Below are 21,008 nucleotides of genomic sequence, written 5' to 3'. Positions count from 1 at the left end.
AACTAGGTTAAAGGTCCTCTAATTGTTTGTGGATTTTGAGCAGAATTTTCAAGAGATTTTTAAACATTGAAATGAACAACTTTACCCCTATCCTTCACAAGCAGTTTTTGCCAAATTATTTTGCACTGTTAATTGTTTCAGTGTATTACTACTACTACTACTACTACTACTACTACTACTACTAATAATAATAATAATAATAATAATAAATATTGGGAAGAGAGAAATGGGACGGTGCCTGGAGAAGCAAGTTGGAAAACTTAAACTAATTTCAAGGGTTTCCAAGGGAATGTCCAGGTGATACATTGAGCACCCCTACAGCTTTGTAGTCTCTGTGAGATAATCATGCAAATCTCACTCCAAAGACAGTAGTATGTAGTCTACATGACAGAAGTTCAGAAGAGTGCCTTGTCAGTTTCAACACACAAGTTTAAATAAAGCAGCATTTCCCAAACTTCTAATAGCTGAAGCACACTTCTTTTCTGAATTAAAATTTATAGTCACTCTTCATTCTTACACCCCAAAAGGGTTTACATCTAAAATTGGGTAAGAGTAAGAATTACTTTTCCTCAGTGCCTAGTCGCTGTATTTCTGCATGAGTCACTGATCTGGGTGTACTTCCTAACTGAGAAGTTTCAAGCCCCGAGCAGTGACTTGGGCAGAGGTGCATGTAACAGCCTCCTTTGCAGGTTAGTAATTCTGCTGCACGTTTTCATAAGGAATGATTGAATTACCTAATCATACCCATTGTGGAGGCATTGCAGAATTACTTGCCCTCAGCAGGGACTAATTGGGGGAAGCAGTGAATTGTGCACAAAGAAAAAACAGAGCCTTGACTGTGACTTTGGACTCGCTGATCAAATAATTTCTTATGATGTATTTTATACGTGATAGAGCACACACCTTTCTATTCCTATGGAATAGGAAAAATGTCAAACATAACTCTCACATGAAGCTTCAAAAGCACACAATTCAAGATTGAAGCTGTTCCTACACTAAAATCGGCATCTCTGTCTTTTAGTAGGACATCCGCACATAACCACATGCAGTTCTGAAACCTAAAATTTCACATTAATATGGCAGTACTGTTCAGGGATAACAGTCAGGATCATACTTTGTGCTATGCTTACTGTTCCACTTCTTCTCAAAGGAACAAAGCCCTCTATAAACTGAGAGCCTGAAGATATGAAACTAACTTTCATGACATCAATTCAAAGGCAACTGAATGTGCCACTGTGATTTAATGTGATGTGCAAGATAACAGGGTTATTTCACTTCAGATTGTTCACAAAATCTGATGGAACCATCAACCACATTATAAAATGTGTTATTGGTCATGATTTGACTGCTTACCTAAAACGATTACAGAAGTTGATCACACTTGATCTGCCCCCCGCACACACACACTTTCTCTTTATAGAACTGAAGATCCTTTGGTTTCAGAATTTTTACTCACCTTGCGTGCCATGCATTTTTGACTGGTATATCACTAGATCTGTCAGCTAATAAAATCTTCATCTTCCTTCTCCTCTTCCTCCTCCCTTTTATTTATTTAACTAGGAGGAAGCTCTACATGCATTTATTCAGCCTGAGATACTTGATGGCCCCAATCAGTATTTCTGTGAACGTTGTAAGAAGAAATGTGATGCAAGAAAGGTAAATGTATACTTTTTGATAGATACATGAAGTGACTGGAACTATATCTCTGAAATTAATTCTTGCTTATTGGTCTGTCTTTGTTTTTCAGGGTTTGCGGTTTTTGCATTTTCCTTATCTGCTGACCCTGCAGCTCAAGAGATTTGACTTTGATTATACCACTATGCACAGAATAAAACTTAATGACCGTATGACATTTCCTGAAGAGCTAGATATGGGTTCATTCATTGATATTGAAGATGAGGTAATGATTAACTGGCTGGTCACTGGAAGCATTTAAGAATGATTTTAATAATTTCTCATAGTGTCGCTATGTTGGCACAAATATTGTGCACAAATCAGTTTGAAATTTATTCTTGTTGCTTGGGTCTTTTTGTTGAGCTGAAAACACTCACTCATGGCCATATTCTGTGATGCCCAATTTTTAGAATCCCACTGAAAACACCAGCGGGAGACTAATGTGGGAGGGGGAGGAGTAATGATGACGCAAAATAAATGATCTGGATCATGTCAGTTGCCAGCCATAAGAATGGGTTCTGCACTTGCGCAGGAACCTTGCCAGTGGAATGCTATAGCTCCTTGTGGCGCCTGCTCTCTGCCTCATGCTCTCATTATGACTTAAGGCATTTCCCCAGTTCCTTTCTGACGCCTATAGCTATAGGAGCTCATTGCTACAGCTCCTCTACTCGAATTGGTTCTTTTTCTCAAGTTCTCCTTTAATAAAAATATTACTGACATGGGAAAAAATGACTTTCAAACGATATTCAGAGTGTGGGGAGAAGTTGCCATCTCAGGATCAGCATGATTCCTGTTTGATTTGTTTGGGCTAGCAGCACATCTTGTAAGATCTGTATGTTGTTTTCTAATCAAACGAGGAAGAATTGGGCTTTCAGAATGCACATGGAACTATATGATGATGTCCTGAGTTCCTCTACACCAAGGCCAACTACGCCTACTACTTCAACCTCAATATTGAAGTTGGTAGCCTCATCGATGCTGAGGGCCATTACTCAAAAACATTCTAAACCCTCGGTTTCTGCCTCAACCACTACCACTTCAACAATATTCAGACCCCCAAAGGGTTCTCCAGCTCAGCACAAAGGAAAGAGAAAACATACGTCCTTGGCAGAGGACTCTTTGGTGCCAGCACCCAAAAAACTTAGGAGCCATGAGTCAGTGTTGGAGAGAACACCTTCTCCATCTAGGCTACAGAGTACCCCTCAAATCTTGAAGCACTGTAAAGCCTCAATGTTGACTTTGATACCGAAGACTGCTGATGAGAAGTTAACTGACTGGCAAATCTCAAACTCGAAGTCATTGATGCTGAGACTTTCGACAATGAGTCCCTCGACACTGGCACCATTGACATTGAATGACCTGCCAAAATGTACAACTCCACACCTAACAACGATTTCTCTGACAGTTTTCCAGTGCCATCAGCACCAACTGATTGACATACTGCAGTTAACCAGACAGCAACTGAGTACTGCCAAACATCTAGCAGAAATGGAGCTGTCTAGCTCTGTGACCACTGCTATTTTTCTGAGGAGACATGCTTCGCTCCATTCAGCTTTCTTTCAAACAGATAGAGGGACTACCTTTCAACAGTAAGGGCCTATTTAGTGAAGTAAGGGCCTATTTCAACAGTAAGGGCCTATTCAACAGTAAGGGCCTATTTAGTGAAGAAATTGATACTACTATGGAAAAGTTCAAAAAATCAAAGTACACAGCAAAGTCATTTACAGCACCACCAGCTTCCTCCTATGCCTCCTCTAAAGCAGAGATCCAGTGATAAACAACAGGATCACAGATTTTGGGAAGTAATATCAACCCTACAATAAGCGTCTATACACACACAAGAACAGCACAATAAACAGGCAGAGGCCTAGGGACAGCATCTTTGAGGTTACTGTAAGCCTACCATTAACCCAACAAACCACTGCCAATTCCATCTCACTGGCACTTCACGTAACGTTATCAGTTGCCCATACCATCAGACTGACAAGCCATGTCTCAGCATGGCACCGCATAACATCGGACCTTTGGGTCATCAGGATAATTTCTGTGAGTTATGCATTAGAGTTCAAGACTCTGCCAGTTTTCACTGGTGTCTGGTTCAACGAGCAACACCGTTTTTTCTGGAAGAGGTAAAAGAATTGTTGGAGAAGGGGTCCATTGTCCCTGTAAAGTGGACAAGGAGATGGGATGGATTCTATTTCCCCCAAAGGGGTGGCAGAATTACTCCCATCATGGACTTATGCCATTTGAACAAGTTTGTGTGGAAGACTTCCAGATGATAGTGTTGCAAGATGTACTCCCACTTCTGTATCAAGAACAGTAGCTTGCAATGTTGGATTTAAAAGGATGCTAACTTTCACATAGGCATCAGAGAAGATCACAGAAAATACCTGAGATTCACCGTGGATGAGTCAGTATACCAGTACAAAATATTGTCCTTCAGACTGTCAGCAGCACCATGGGTTTTCACAAAGTGGATGGCAGTGATTGTGGTGCATCTAAGGACAAAAGGTGTTGCAATATTTCCTTTTCTAAATGATTGGCTCCTGGCATCAAAGGAAGAAGAAGAGTTACATTCTCAGACATCCTATGTTAGCTCTTCTCCACAATCTGGGAATGCAAGTAAATTGGAAGAAGTCTCACTTGAAACCGGTGAAGTCCATAAGTTATACAGGTACACTGTTAAACACAGAGGGGGGGAAAAGGGCATACTTACCAACAGATTGGTTCCAGTCCATCAAGGAACTAATGCAGCTTTTCAGTGCTCATCCAAGCCAGCTAGCGCGTCTGTTCCAATATCTTCTGGGTCTGATGGCCTCCTGTAATGTAACAGTACGATACACATGTTTGACGATGAGGAAGTTACTACTATGGTTCCTCTCCATCTTCTAGCCCGATGTGGACAGTCAACATCTACATCTCACTATTCCGTTCCCCATAATGTAATTTCTGTGTTGATGGATTATTCCATACAATCTTCCATGGGGTGTACCTTTCCAAACCCCAACTTCAATGGTATGGGTTACCACAGATGTTTCCCTATTCCGTTGGGTATTGCACTGCAATGGTCATCAAGTTCAAGGACAATGGTGTCTCCAACAAAGACAACTACACATCAATTCTTGGAGCTCCTAGCTGTGTTTATGGGGATGAAGGCCAGTGTTCTCTCTAATTTTTTTCATCTGTGTGTGGGATGAGTTATGTTCTGGGCAGCAATATCAAGGCAGTGTGCGCGCACATGCATTCAGAGTGGGACCTTCCTGATTAAACCTGAGCAGGATCTAAAATTAACTTAGCAGACATCAAAAAATGTGTGAGCACACGCCTTAGAGGGAACACTGAATTGAAGTCCTTTTAACCTCTCTTGAAAGGCCAGGTAGTCCAGTTACAGCTTAACATGACTGCCATTACATACATCAACAGGCAAGGCGGCACTGTGTCCAGATCTCTATGTGCTCTGAGTCTTCAACTTTGGCACTGGTGCAGTTGCAACCAATCCATATAATAGCCACTTAATGGTGCATGGGGAAATAACTAGCAAGCCAGAGGTTGCCGGTTCGAATCTCTGCTGGTATGTTTCCCAGACTTTTGGAAACACCTATATCGGACAGCAGCGATATAGGAAGATGCTGAAAGGCATCATCTCATACTGCACAAGAGGACACAATGGTAAACCCCTCCTGTATTCTACCAAAGACATCCACAGGGCTCTATGGTTGCCAGGACTCAACACCGACTCAATGTCACACTTTACCTTTACTTTAATCCATATAAAGGGAACTGTGTGCTAGTGGACAGCCTCAGCTGTTGGTTTGCCCAACAACATGAGTGGGAGATCCACTCGAATCACCTGGCCCCAATATTCAGCTCATGGGCCCATCCTGTTATAGACCTTTTTGTACATCTCTGAATGCGAGCTGCAGAAGATTCGGCTCAAGAGCAGGTCATGACCCACGGTTACTGGGGGATGTGTTCCAAATAGACTGGGCCAGTGGAATCCTATACAAGTATTCTCCACAACCACTAATAGGCTGGGTGGTGGCCAAATTGCTTGCCAGTTCGGTATCTTGCATACTAATAATACCTTGGTAGCCTCGCCAGTCCTGGTTTCTGTTGTTACTCAGGCTATCTCACCGCAGTAACCAAGACTGCCGTAACATCCAGATCTCTTGACACGTGACATGGGTCAGGTGGTACATCCAGACATCGCCTCACTGAGACTCAAGCATGGCAGATAGGCTTCTAAAGAAAATCTTACTGAATCAATGCAAACCCACCACGAAGTGGAAAAGGTTCAAAATTTACACCAAATCAAGGGGTTTTCAACTACTTCAGGCATCCATCAGGGATGTACTTCTGTATTTAACTTCACTTAAGTCAGAGGGTTTAGCTAATGTGTTCATAAACGTTCGCCTAGCTGCACTTCCTGCTTTGTATCCCAGGTGGGATGGTAAGTCTTTATATATGCACGCAGACTGCAAAAGATTCCTTAAAGGCCTAACAAATTTGTATCTTCCCATTCAGCGACCAATAGCCCAGTAGAGCATATCCTTAGTCCTTTCCACATTGAGCCCATGCGTACGGCTCCAGTCAAACAGTAGTTACATTGAAAACTGCATTTCTGATAGCAGTTACCACAGTCTGCAAGGTGAGAGAGCTGACAGCTCTGCGCCTAGACGAGATTCTACTCCAACAAGGTTCTGATGTGCATGGACCATACATTCCTACCGAAAATTGACCCACTTGACCCAAGATATTTGATTGCCCACATTTTTCAGAGAACCAACAAGTTCTCTGGAAAAGGCAATGCATTCTCTAGATGTACATAAGTCTCTTCTGTACTACCTAGACTGCACAAAATCTTTCTGATTGAATAAACGCCTATTCATCTCTTGCAAAGGGAAAATAGGGATGCCAGGTGGCAGTGGGCTGTCTGGCCGGCAGGAGCAGGCAGTGGTGGGTGGGTCGGCCTGGCCGCCGGGAGCAGCAGATGGCGGCAGGCTGGCCTGGCTGCTGGGAATTGGTGGGTGGGTGGGATGAGGTGGCAGGCCAGCTTTCCGGCCAGCCCACCCGCTAGAGAAGGCCGGAGAGGGGGTGGTGAGAAGAAGCTGGCCAGCCAGCCAGAAACCATTGTGGGGGGAGAACGGGGGGCGGGGGGCAGAAGAAGCTGGCCAGCCAGAAACCATGGGGGTGGGGAGAAGCGGGTTAGCAACCAGGTATAGGCATGGTTTAGGCAACCGGGGTACTTGTGAAGTAGCAGAGATATTAGCTTGGCCCAAATGTCTCTGTAAAAGGGGCAAAAGAGTACATGTTTTGTGATTTCTACCTCCTCAGTGTCATAGGGACAATTGGAATCTTTCTGCAATTGAAATCTTTCTGTATTTGCCTTCCAATACAGCAGAAGAAAAGGCATGGTAACGGGCAAGGGTAAAAGCCCTTCTGTACTTGGGATTCCTAGCTGTGACAGGTACATAGTGGGGGAGGCAGATTATCCGAAGACAGGAATTGATTCCCATGAAATTGATTGCTGGGAAATCTAAGGCCAACAAACGGAAGTACTTTTTCACACAACGCATAATCCACTTGTGGAATTCTCTGCCACAAGATGTGGTGACAAGCAACAACCTGGATGGCTTTAAGAAGGGTTTGGATAACTTCATGGAGGAGAGGTCTATCAGTGGCTACTAGTTGGAGGGCTATAGGCCATCTCCAGCCTCAGAGGCAGGATGCCTCTAAGTACCAGTTGCAGGGGAGTAACAGCAGGGGAGAGGGCATGCCCTCATTTCCAATATTCCTGGAAAAGGGCTATGTGGACTAAATTGTTGCTTCTGGGCTTTCCCCCCACTCTCCTAATTGCTGTGGTCCGTGACCAGGCGAGAACAGTCAAACAGAGGATAATGGACACTGAGCTCCAGGCTGACCTAGGCAGGGTTCCAACATGAGAAAAGCCCTGCTGGATCAGGCCCAAGGCCCATCTAGTCTAACATCCTATTTGGCACAGTGGCCTACCAGATGCCTATGGCTTCCAGCTGTTTTTGCCTGGTCACGGTCCACAGCAATTAGGAGAGGGGGGGGGGAGCCCAGAAGCAACAATTTAGTCCACACAGCCCTTTTCCAGGAATATTGGAAATTGTCCTGTAGGATCAGAGGGGCCAGACCCCGAGGGATAATTTGAGGGATAATTTAAGCCAGATGTTAAGAATGGACAACCACATTCTGGCTTCAGCCTTTATCATGCCTGTTTCCAAGTGTAGGTCGGTGTTTGAGACACAGCGAGACACTTGGAGGGCTGCTCTTAGAAAATTGGACTGCACCTGCTCCAAAGGGGCAAGATGAGGCGGGGGCTATTGGGCTCCATAGAGGAGTTGTGCCAATGTCTTGGACTTGAGTGCTGCGGGTACTTATTAGCGACGTCTAGTCTGTAGGGATTTTAGAATGGTGGTGGAGCTCCTCTGAGCGGTGAGGGTAACATGGTCGCAGTGGGCCTTTCTTGAGCCAGAGCCATATAGAACTACTCCCAGATATTTGAAACAAGTGACCTGTTCGACCTTGTGGCCATTTATACTCCAGGTCTTCTGGTGAAAGCCATAACTTTGGCTTTTTGATGATTTAATTTCTAGTTGGTCATTCTCACAGTACTGAGCTAGAACCGCCAACACTCTTCTGAGGTCTATCGGGGTCCTAGAGAGGATTGCAGCATCGTCGGCGTAGAACAGGGAGGAAATGCCTCTGTCTGCCAGTGTGGGATGGTGAAAGGCTGGGCTACTAAGATGTCTCACCATGTCACTGATGTAAAAGTTGAAAAGGAGCGGGGCCAGAATGCATCCTTGTTTGACTCTCTTCTGTGTCAGGACAGGGTTCATGAAGTGCCCTTGCAGGTTGCACCTTACCTTGAGGGACGTATCTGCATGAAGAATACGGATCAGATAGAGCAGGTGTCGATTGAGGAGGCTTCCAGCTTATCCCATAGCTTGACTCAGGAGATGGAGTCAAAAGCGATCTTAAGGTCAATGATGGCAGCGTAAAGGGAGGCTGAGTTGTTAGAAGAATATTTTTCAATGAGGTGCTGAAGCACCAGACATTGGTCAGTTGTGGATCTGCCCTCTTTAAAGCTGGCTTGCTCCTCTGCAGGCAGATTTTCTTGGTCTAGCCAGTACTTAAGTTTCCTGTGCAGATGTCTTGCATAAAGCTTGCTGATGGTGTTGAGCAAGCTGACGGGCGTGTAGTTGGTGGGGTCATCCTTTCTTCCCTTTTTGAATATGGGGATGATAATCGTCAGCGCCCAGTCCTTGGGAATACAGCTATGAGATAGGGGTGTGCACGGAACCACGGAGCTGCGGTTCGGCACTGGGGTGGGGGGTTCCATTAAGGGAGGGGGGGGCTTTACTTACCCCTCCCGCCCTTTCCAGTTTTTGCGCCGTAAATACCATAAAAAATGCGGGCTGCAGGATCCCTCTCCGCCTGCTTCTATTCTCTACGATGGCTCCGCACTTGGGCGGGCGGCAGCTGCCGCCACTGAAGCCCCCTCGAGAAGCCTCCTCGAAGCTCTTTCGGCCCCTTAAATCTCGCCCGTACCGAGTCCGACCGCGCTCGGGCGGGCGGCAGCGAGATGTCCTTCTGCCCGCCCGCTCCCTTCCCTGCCGTCTGCAAAGTGCAGGAAGCCTTCTAAAGACTGGAGCCCACTACTCTGTTATTTTTTATAAATTCTAGGGGGATAAGGTCTTCCCTGGGGGCCTTCCCCTCTCTGGTTTGGGAAATGAGAGACTCAGTCTCAGCCTTAGAGACCAGTGTCCACCTGGGCAAGTCCTCTACATTTGGTAGAGGGGAGCCATCTTCCTCAGTGGGGTCTTCATTCAGCTTCTGAAAGTGCACTTCCCATCACTCTGGAGGGATATGGGTGCCTAACTGAGCCAAGCCATTGCCAGTGGAGTTGGTTGTGATGCGCCAGAACATAGCTAAGTCTTTTGCTCTGACCATCTGGATGAGCTGTGACAAAGTGGCTTTCATTGCCTCTCTTTTCTTGCGTGCCAGTCGGTGTTTATATTGCTTCTTAAGGTTGAGGAGGTGTGGGAGAACCATTGCAGCAATGGTTTCTATACTGGACTTGTGGATATGGTAGGCAGAAACAAGAGCTTTCCTGGCGTCCACAAGTCCTTGTCAAACCACAAGTTTGGATGGGCATACAAACAGCTTAGAGCGGGGAATCAGCCTTATGAATTAGATGATTTTGTAGCTTGTGCACTAGAATTTCACAGGTCACCAGTGGGGCACGAGTGGGATCCATTGAAGTTAAGTCTAGCCGGTAGCTCTGTAGAGTTTCCATGGCAAGCAGCTCCTTTATTGTTTGTTCTAACTGGGAGGACCTTTTGTATCGACACCTGGCTTGTCCTGCAGGTAAAATTGAGGGGGAAGCGGGCCTCCAAGCAGATCTGTTGGGAAAGAGATGATAAATTGAGGCAGATTGGGAAGTGATCACTGTCAAGGTAAGGTACTACCTTACCTCTGAAAATTTTGACAAAGGGCAGAAAGTTCCCTGAGATAGCAGTGTAATCAGTGGTACTTGTTTTGGCACCAGATAAGTAAAATCTCCTGGATGGTCCTCTATGAAAGAGCCATTTAATATATGGAGGTTGGCAGTCGATTTTGCTAGGTAGAGGCTCGTGTAATTTGAACTCTGATCCTGAGGTGTGTGTGCTCGGACTCCAAGCAGGGCAGTGATAGCTGATGAAGAGAGAATAGGGTGTAGTCATAAGGCCCCCGCCTGGCATTGAAGTTGCCCCCTCAACACCGCCAGCATATCAGGATTGACCAGCAAAAGGTCATCTGTATAATGTTCAAGTTTGGCCTAAGCAGAGCTGATTTTGGGTTTTCAGTGCTGTGGCAGGAGATATGTATTAGTTATCAGCAGTGAGCTGGGACCCAGGTGAATTAGGAGAGGAAGTTGGTGGAGTCTGCATCTCTGGAACAGAGCCACCCTGCCACATTCCACAACAGGATCTTGTGGATCCTGCTGATCTGTGGGATATTACAGAGTCGAGGTGGTAATTGGATTTTGGGCAGGCAACAGAAAATTTCTGGTGATCAAGTTGGGGGATAGAGGTTCATGACGGGAAGGGGAGGGGGGCATCTGCTAGCACCTCCCCTTCTGGCCCAGGGGGCTGCAATGAGGCATTCAGTTGAGCCAACACTTCCTTCTCAGAAGCCAACTATCTTGGATCCAGTCCAGAGAGGTCAGCAGGGAAGTCCTGAGTGCTCACTGGCTTCGTTAGGCTGCTTTGGGCACTCCGTTCACCAGTGTTCTCAAGATGAGTCACTGATCGACCTTTTTTAGGAATCCCACAACTCCTATAGAGAAATCTATGCACTATCTAGACGTATGCAGGCCACTATTATCTTATTTAAGCTGTACTAAAGAATTCAGATCAAGTAAGTGACTCTTCGTCTCATACAAGGGCAAATCCAAAGTACTTTGTGTCTCTAGATAATGCTTCGCTCATTGGTTGGCGAAGCTAACCTATTTTACATATAAACAACAAAAGGTGGAGCCTTCAAAATCCATAAAGGCACACCCCACACATGCCTATGCTGCGTCAGCAGCTCATTTGGTTGGCATTAATTTTGTGACATATGTAAGGCTGCTACCTGGTCATCAGAGATGCCTTCCATCAAACACTGCCATTGATCTTTGCTCTGCAGCAGAGGCAAATTTCGGGAGAAGTTTACTTAAAAGGTTGTTACTTTGGATGGCCAAATGGATTACAATCCAGATAAACAGGTTGCTTACCTGTAACTTATGATCTGGAAGTTATCCGTTGACATCCATAAGACCCTCCTAATCCTTCCAGCTGCACTAGTTTGAAGTTATAATTTTCAAAGTTATATATACATAAGACCATGGAAAATTGAGTGGTGTGCTTCAGCGGTTGTCCAGGAACTGTGAAAATGGTGCACCGCCCACCATTATATAATGGATGCACCGAGTGTGTGAGGTGGATCATGGGCGCCACAAGGAGCTCTAACATTCCACCTGCAAGGTCCCGCACAGACGTAGAACCTATTCTTATGGATGTCAACAGATCACTTCCAGATCATCAGTTACAGGTAAGCAACCTGTTTTTCTGCACTGTTATGGTTTTTAAACAGATCTTTTACTTGAAGGTCAAAGCAGAGGGTATTTTCATAGGGATGATGATAAGTTTTACAATTAGCTATTATATGTAGTCTTGCATGCTTAGATTTTTTTTTAGACATCTGTACCTTTAAGCTGATATTTAAATTGTTACACTTGAACTAATATAGAATTGATTCAGTCCAATCATTGGTGCAGTACTCATGTGCAAAGAATTCCCATTGGTCTCAATAAATCCTCCCCCTCCCCCTATCTACATATGTATTTGGGCATGTGTGCAAATTCCCATTCCTGACACTGGTCTTGAAGGAAAATGTTTCCGTCTCAGTTGAGTTTTAAGAAGGATAGGAGGCTCAGCTCACCTCATTTTCTTAAATGTAGATACTTTTCCAGAAACCACCCCACATTCAGTAAGAGAGCTTGTGAATAGCTTCATGCTTTTATTCAGAATTTACTTCAGATAGCAAACAGGTATCAGAAGATTGCAATAAACATTGATCAGATTTCAGATTCAGTCAATCTTTCCAGCAAAAAAAAAAAAAAAAGGTTTATTCAGATCACAGTAAAGTCAATCTCCAGATCATTAGTCTAAATAAAATAAAATAAAATGAGTCTCCATTCTTAAATTTCCTGTGCCTTATGTCACTAACAATTCCTGCTTTTTAAACTCTCAGGATAGGGCATTGTTTTCTTTGCTGACTGCTGACTTCTTTCTTGTTTTAAGATGAAAACCACTGTGTCCCCTGAACCTAGAAACCCACTAGCTCCCAGCCTCTACTTCTTCCTCTTCTTTCTTCCTCTGTCTTTAAATGACCTTGTTCATCTTCAGAGCTAAAGTTCTACCCACTTGCAAATGAGGGGTGGTAGATTTCCATCATGCCCTTTTAGCTATATCTCCCAAATTAGATGCCGTAATTTACTGAATTCATATTTTTTGTAATGGCCAGCTTATGTCAGTTTGCTGACTACTGTGTTTACCTGAATCCAAGACTAGGTTTCCCCCAAGTTCTTTGATGATAGAATTTGTGATGTTGTCTTAAATTCAAGATCCTCTTCCTTTTGGGTAAATAGTATAACCTATATTTTACCCATATTTTTAAAGGGGGTCATCTTAAACTCAGAGTCATCTTCTACTCAGGTAAATATGGTACTTAGAATCTATAGTACCATTTTCATTACCTCATCCTTAGTGGAGTCACTAAGCCTCTTTTAAGGGCAAGTGTTGCTGATTTCTTTTGCCCTATTAGCACTTATCAACAGTGTCTGTTCTGTCTATTTCTGTCCCTTTTCTCATTATCTGCACAAATGGCACTTGCTTCGAACTTTACTATCAACAAGCCTATTCTTATGTCTTGCTCTTGGGGCAAGATGAAATTATTACTCTTCATCTCACTTTGAATGATACATTGATTAAACCTTTATCTTGTCCTATATCTTAGCTGTTGAGGATAAATGCACTTGCTACAACCCCATGCATAGCTGGGGGTGACATGGAGGAACAGGGCTCTATTGAACCTTCAGGGAACCTGCCTGTGCTTGGACTGAATTGGAACAATATAATTTTTGTACTGGAGAATGACATTTTTAACAAAAGCGTTAATGTGTATGTGGCATACAAGTATACAATTGTTTTTAAGTATTTCGTTACATGTGCAGGTGCTGTTAATTCTTATAAACCTAATTCTTATGGTTTGTTTTAAGAAGTCTCCTCAAACAGAGAGTTGCACTGACAGTGGAGCAGAGAATGAAGGCAGTTGTCACAGTGATCAGATGAGCAATGATTTCTCCAATGATGATGGAGTTGATGAAGGAATATGTCTTGAAAGCAACAGTACTGCTGAAAGGATTTCAAAAGTTGGCAATGAAAAGGTACCTTTAAAAAAGGTTATGTGGCTCAGTATTCATAGAGATATAACTATATTTTGAGCCACCAGTTTATTACTATTTCAGCATGTGAGCCTTATTGATGGAATGCTGATTGTGTGCTATCAATGAACACTGGATGTTCTGGAATTAGGAGGACTCATAGCTCTGTGAAAAAGCTTACAGAAAGGAGAGGACAGCTGACAGAAAGCATTACTGAGTAGTGACAGTTCACAGAATGCAACATATGATCAAGTCAAAGTTACCATGCTAGATGCAGTAGGCACAATACCAGTCTTTGACACCCCAGGAAAACATTAACCTAATGAGTGCATGAGCTGAACTGCATAGTGAAGAGAAGGCAAAAGTCACTGGCCAGTCTGTCCTATGGAAAAGCCTTAATCGCTAATGTAGCCATGGTTAAATTGCAAATATGAATCAGCCATTGAACACCTGAGGAAAATGTTAGTGCCAGTTTAAAACAGAAAGCACAGAGTGCATTAAGCCAAGTGTCCATTCAGGTACTAAGTTATGTGTAAAAGACACGTAATATATTTTTTCCTCTACTCATTTTACAGAATTCATTGTTATATGAACTATTTTCTGTTATGGTCCATTCGGGAAGTGCCGCTGGTGGCCATTATTATGCCTGTATAAAGTCCTTTAGTGATGACCAGTGGTACAGCTTCAATGATCAACATGTTAGCAAGGTAAAAAAAAATAATTCAGTATTCCTATTCCATTTTATCTACGTATGAGAGCCTGTCTCTTTCATTGTATCACTGGGTGCTCTCATATCCCTTAGGGTTCAACACTTCCAAGGCAGGGAAAGGGGGTCTAGCAGTGGGATTTAATAATTTGTTCAACACTACACATTCTGTGCTCCCACCCTTATTTTCATACACAGATTGGTTTTATTGTGCATTAGCATATGTCTGTATCGAACAGTACCTACAGTGGCACAGCTTAAATGGATTACAGATTAAATGGTTAACTTGGAAAATGTATGTGTGTTTATTTTTCCAACCAGATAACTCATGAAGACATTAAAAAAACTTATGGTGGAACATCTGGAAGCAGAGGGTATTATTCCAGTGCTTTTGCAAGGTTGGGAAACTTCCAAATATTCTGACACTATTGTAGTCAAGCTAAATTCATGTTATCCATTTTATTGGATTAATATAATTATGTACATATTCCTGTTCAAAAGATTGCTCAAAAGGCTCAAATAACAAGAAAATTTGTGTGCCCTCCCTAATGTCTGAATTTCATCCACAGGTACTCTGTCTTGGAAATGCAGCAAAAATATGATGTATTCTTCAGGCCTGCTTGTAATGTCTAACCAGTTTCTCTTTAGTATTCTTTTCCATCAAAACTTCATCTTCAAAAGGGATTTCCAACTGCAGATCTTTTGATTATATAGGCTTACTGTTTGGGAACTGATTTTATTTTTAATAAGTTTATGAAAGATAAATATTATGTATATTTAGTTTAAATATTGTAAGCATATATGTTTTGACATTCAAGATGTATATACTGACTGTGTAAAAAAAATCTCCCCAATAGCTCTACAAACGCATATATGCTTATATATAGATTGAAGGATCCAACAAGAAATGCAAGTAAGTACTTGTTTTCGTCATTCACAACTAAGAAAATTATGCTTTTAAATTAATAGACAAACTTCATACATGAGTCAAGGTAACTGTGCTTGACAGGGTAGAAAGAATACATAGTATAGTATGTCTTTTTCTTTTCCTAAATATTATAAACTGAGCTAAACACTTTTTAAAAAAACCCTGTGCTTATGTAGCGTGTTTCCATGTACAAATTAACTTGCAAGTCTGATCATATTATATAAACCTGGTGGGGTGTGTCCAGAATTCTGCAAATGGAAAAATTTCTGCTCTTGAAAAAGGTTGGAGGGTCAAGTTCCATTTGCTGTTGAGGGTTAAGATATCCTCTGGAACAGGATGGCATGTGACATTGAGAAGGATCAACAAAACCCACCACCGCCACCCCCTTGCACAAGTGGACATTCTTCCTTTCATGGAAGGGCAATTTAGGATACAAACTGCTCATTATTCCTTCTCATCGTAAGAAAAGTTTACACATACAATAATGCAAAAAAACAGAACATGGTGATAAATTAAAAAGGGGAAACCTTTCTTCTGCTCCGACATGGTCTGAAAGCATATGATGAAGCTATTGTTGAAACTGTAGAATATCCACCGTTGAAATGTGAATTGTCCCTCAGCACTCCTTAGATGAGAAACTGTATGGGAACCAAAAGGTGCTCTGAATTTTAAAATAGATGGGGAAATCGATTACAATTGTAACGAAAGATTACGAAGAGCTCACTGTTCCAAGAATGCTCCTATTTAATTTTTGTCTATTTCCATTGATAGAGTTCCTAGAAGTGAATGAATATCCAGAACACATTAAAAAGTTGGTACAAAAAGAAAAAGAGTTGGAAGAACAAGAAAAGAGACAGCGTGAAATAGAGCGCAATACTTGCAAGGTTTGTTATGGGATGTTTCAGCAGCTTCACAGAATTTTTGCTTTGTTCATACTGTACTCTTTAATACAAAGAAGAGGGATTACTTCTTTAAGGAGATCAGTTGCATCAGAGCTGATTGATACCTCAGTTGTGTACACACATTCTTTACATAGCACTGTGCTAGCAAATTACTAGGTGTTTCTGCAGGTTTCTGGGGATCTGTGTTTTCCTGGTATAATAGATCGAATTTGACTGAGAAAATGGGATCTTCCTTCAACATTGTGTCATTTTCCTGATTTTATTGAGGACTGCTTCTTATCTAATAATCTGCTAATTAAACTCATGATATTATGGGATTATTGTCTTCAGTCTGATTTTGGATAATTATATTTTTGTAAGGAGATGGTACTCTGAAACTTTCAAATTTGTGTACACATAGACATCCTAAATTTAGAATTTGTCACTGCCCAGCTATAAGCCAGCAAGTGAGGGCAGGGGTGGGGTGGGCACAGTTCACTTCCACCTTATGATTTGTATAGACAGTTGCCCTGCAGTTTGAAGGCTAGAATAGTTAAAAATGACTTCTTTCTCAGAGATGCAGTGCAGGTTTGGGTTTTTAATATACCAATTATAACTTATTAAATAATATTTTGAGAATGAAGGGAAAGTAATGTGCTGTTGGCTTTTTGATCATTGGATGCTGTTATGTTAACATTCCATGTTGTTAATGGAAAAGGGAGACTTGTTCTGTAGTAGGTTCAACTCTGACTGGCATTACAGTTTTCAAGTACTTATTGATGTGGTTATATAATGCCTTTGTTTCTAGGATGTGATATGTAATTTTTTATGTCTGAGAGTATTCTCATTCATCTGTCTGTCTTCTCTCTCTCTCTCTCTCTCTCTCTCTCTCTCTCTCTCTCTCTAGATATATATATATCTAGAGAGAGAGAGAGAGAGAGAGAGAGAGAATATATGTGTACGTACACACACAGACCATAAAGAGCAACAATTGCTGTCCTCCAATTTATTCTATTTTAAATTTTGAATGTCTGTTTTGTTCTTTTCAAAACAGTAATCATATTTCTGTATTTCACTAAGTTATTGGATTCTTTGTTTTTATAACTTTATTAGACCAGAGCTGTCAAATGTACTTACATCTGTTTAATGTGTTTCTTTTCGTAACCATACAGATAAAATTATTCTGTATGCATCCTGCAAAACAAATAATGATGGAAAATAAACTAGAGGTTCACAAGGACAGGACTCTGAAGGAAGCTGTAGAGAGAGCTTATAAGGTAAAGTACCATGTATATCTGATGGTAATTGGTATATTTGCCAGGATTCAAAGGACTGCAGGTAGTGGCATTCATGCCCACTGCAGTTGTTGCTTCATCCCTTTGTTGCTCCTCCAAAAACGCACTTGTGCAAGTCAGGGGATTCTCCAAAGCAGTATGCTATACAGTCAGGAAGGGTAAATTCAGTGACACCCCAGCCCACTGCCCCATGCACTTATGGAAGTGTTTTCCAATAACACGTGGAATTCATTTTGTGTTTCTTAGTTGATTATCACCTTCTATATTGAGATGTACAGTAGATGGGGTGTTATCTTATTTTATTGGATCAGCAACAACTGGTGCAATGTTTCAATTTAAGATACCACAGTTTTTGTATTTGTGAAACTCAGTATGGCCACAACTCTCTGTGTCAATCTTTCTACAGTAAGTTGAGAGATTACATAATCCTTTATTTCAACATTGCACCAAAACTTCGTCCCTAATTCATTTGCGGGGAGGCAAAAGTAGGAGAAATATCATTGTGACATTTTCCAGACCACTGATAATGCATACACATCCTTTTATTATTTTTTAAAATACTTGTAACTCTTTTCCTTAACGAGGAAAATCAAAGTAACTGTAGTAATCACCTTGTCAGATTGCAAAACTAGAATTAGTAGTTTAACTGAATATTTATCTGTGTTTGAATTTGGCTGGATGTTTCCACAATTTTTCTTCTTTTTTGCATCTGTCTTAGATAATGGATTTAGAAGAGGCAGTTCCTCTGGAGTGCTGTCGCCTCATTAAGTATGATGAATTCCATGATTACTTGGAGCGATCATATGAAGGAGAAGAGGACACTCCAATGGGTATCTTGCTTGGAGGTGTCAAATCAACATATATGTTTGATCTCCTCCTGGAAACAAGGCGACCTGACCAGGTTTTTCAGTGTTATAAACCTGGTGGTGAGTATATCTCATAAGGTTATACTGTTTTATGAATGCGAAACAGAAATGCATTTAATAAACATGCTTGTTGTGCTGAGATCTTGAAACTATGCTTGGTGCTATGCTATTCTATGCCAGCGTGGTGTAGTGGCTAGAGTGCTGGACTGGGACTGGGGAGACCTGAATTCAAATCCCCATTCAGCCATGATACTAGCTTGGTGACTCTGGGCCAGTCACTTCTCTCTCAGCCTAACCTACTTCACAGGGTTGTAAGTATTTAGTACACCGCTCTGGGTTCCTTGGAGGAAGAGAGGTATATAAAATGTAAACATAATAAATAATTTTAAAAAACACTTTTCAAGTTGTTCAGCTGTAACCTACGAGCTGTAAGTGATCCTTAGACATTCATAAGTGCAAATTCTGCAGGTCTTTGTATTATGATCCTTTCTTAAGATTAAGGATGTCCTATGGATCATGCTATAGATCATAATGATTATTTATCTGAAGAGGGGCCATAGTTCAGTAGAAGAGCACATGCTTTGCATGCAGAAGATCCAGGTTCAGTCCCTGGCATCTTCAGGTAGGGGTTGGGAAATGTCTGTTTGAAATCTCGAAGAGCTGCTGCTAGACAATTATGAGCTAGATGGGTCAATGACCTTGTGCAGTAGAAGGCACAGGCACTTTTTGTGTAGTATTCCTACATTACTGCACTGGAATCTTGATGCTAAACTCATTCAGTAAAACATTGTAACTAATGCGCTATCCAAAGCTCCACATACATCAGTGCACATATGGCACAAGAAAAGTTGACTGAATGATAGGAGAGGGAATGAATGAGACTTGTGGAGCTGTTTCTGGTGTGCTGTTGGATACTGAGTAGTTCTGTGTATTACAATGAATGGCCTTCACAAATTACGTGAAAGCCTTCTGAAATGGCTACCTTCTGTTACCTTCTCAAATGAGAACACTGAATCCTGAATCCATAACAAAATGGAGAACAATGTTGTAAAAGCATGTGAAAGTCAACAAAGAAAGGAGGCCACCTTTGGCAGTAATGGCAGATAACTAGCACAGACTGGAATGACTAATGGAGGAGTTTGTCTCTGATTATCATTTGTCTAGTTACTAAAATGCATTTAGAAGCTTCTTCTAACTGGTTGGGTTGTGGAGGATTCCAATCATCTCCTTTTTTTGTTATAAAAAAGGACTTTAGGAAAACAGAGGTTCTTGTCTTCCCAACAACCACCTCTGTCAGTCAGTGGCTGCCCAACAGCCCCACCAGTGCTTGTAGACAGTACTGACCTAGGTGAGCCAGTGGTTTGACTCAGTATAAACTAGCTTTGTATGTTCAACTATGTTTATTATTAAACAACTGCAGCAACTGTTGAGATCACATACATTAAAAGAAAACTGAACTGTGAGGTTAACATATGTATTTTCTTGCTCTGACAGAAGTCATGGTAAAAGTTCATGTCGTTGATCTAAAGCAAGAAACAGTGGCTTCTCCCATTAGTGTCCGTGCATATTTGAATCAGACAGTTACAGAATTCAAGCATCTAATTTCAAAGGTAAATCAGTAGCATCACTACTCACCCAGTGGTAACTGTGAAGTTGCCACTTAACTCAAGGTGGAATGACTGATTTGCCCCAGCATGGTACCTTGCTTTTTTCCTCTTTAAGAGTCTGTAAATCTAAATTTCATACATTTGCAGTGTATGAGTTTTGAAAAATGTTTTCTAACACAATATCTTTTATTGCCTTTTGTTGCTTTAGGCTATACATTTGCCTGCTGAAACGATGAGAGTTGTGTTGGAACGTTGCTACAATGATTTGCGTCTCCTCAATGTGGCTAACAAGACACTGAAAGCTGAAGGCTTTTTTAGGAGCAATAAAGTAAGATATTTTTCCTTCAAGTTCTCATTAAAAGTGTAAGTGATAATATTGTATATAGCAGATATTTAAAATATGCTGCGATACAGTGAAGATCGAAAATCTTAGCTTCCTTCACCTCAAATTGCAGATGAAAAATAAATAAATTTTTGAAATTGAAATAATAAATCAAGCTTTTTCCAGAAGCTTCATATTCTGGATTTGGAATAAGCAATACTAGCTGGCCCTGGCGAAGAGCATCTGTGCCTCTAGTTCCACCCCCTTCCCCCCCCCTTGTTCTTGGCCCTCCCCCATTCCTCTTGGCTCTCCCCCCCCCCGTTCTCAGCTTCCCTCCCTCGTTCTCGGCCCATTTTGGCCACCGCTTTCTCACCACCCCCACCGCTTCCCCCTGTCGCCACTTCTCCACCTCCCCAGCCACTGCTTTCCCCAGCACCACTTTCCCGCGACCGCCCATTAGCCTGCCCATTCGCTTTTTCCCTGGCAGCTCATTCGCGAACTCTCACGAGAGCTGCCACACATGGGATTAGCAATGGGTACATTTAAGAGAATTCTGTATATAGATGGAAGTTTCATATTCTGGATACGAAATAAGCAATGGGAATAAGATTGTAAACTTGAGAAGCAGAAATAATCTTAACTGACAGATGTGCAGTTTATATTTGCATAACTCAGTGCTCTGGATAATTTCCTTAATAAAATTGATTTTTTATTTTTTTTCATGTGTGATGATT

General features: G+C 41.9%; 1 protein-coding gene across 4 annotated transcripts in view; it reads left to right on the top strand.

Annotated features, from left to right (window-relative positions):
• Nucleotides 1–21,008, top strand: part of USP47 (ubiquitin specific peptidase 47) — a 107,476-nt gene that overhangs the window by 66,178 nt on the left and 20,290 nt on the right. For 3 of the 4 annotated variants that reach the window (XM_053286441.1, XM_053286437.1, XM_053286439.1), the window contains 11 exons: nt 1,561–1,656; nt 1,748–1,900; nt 13,505–13,672; nt 14,245–14,376; nt 14,697–14,773; nt 15,233–15,288; nt 16,075–16,187; nt 17,357–17,461; nt 18,198–18,405; nt 19,840–19,955; nt 20,161–20,280. In XM_053286441.1, coding sequence (XP_053142416.1) covers nt 1,561–1,656; nt 1,748–1,900; nt 13,505–13,672; nt 14,245–14,376; nt 14,697–14,773; nt 15,233–15,288; nt 16,075–16,187; nt 17,357–17,461; nt 18,198–18,405; nt 19,840–19,955; nt 20,161–20,280 — 1,344 coding nt within the window. The remainder of the gene's footprint in view (nt 1–1,560; nt 1,657–1,747; nt 1,901–13,504; nt 13,673–14,244; nt 14,377–14,696; nt 14,774–15,232; nt 15,289–16,074; nt 16,188–17,356; nt 17,462–18,197; nt 18,406–19,839; nt 19,956–20,160; nt 20,281–21,008) is intronic. The other variant, XM_053286438.1, reaches the window with a different exon arrangement.

The sequence above is a fragment of the Hemicordylus capensis genome, chromosome 1 (assembly GCF_027244095.1).
Source record: "Hemicordylus capensis ecotype Gifberg chromosome 1, rHemCap1.1.pri, whole genome shotgun sequence".
Classification (NCBI taxonomy): domain Eukaryota; kingdom Metazoa; phylum Chordata; class Lepidosauria; order Squamata; family Cordylidae; genus Hemicordylus; species Hemicordylus capensis.
The sequence above is the reverse complement of the archived record's forward strand: the minus strand, read 5'-3'. Positions and strand labels throughout refer to the sequence as shown.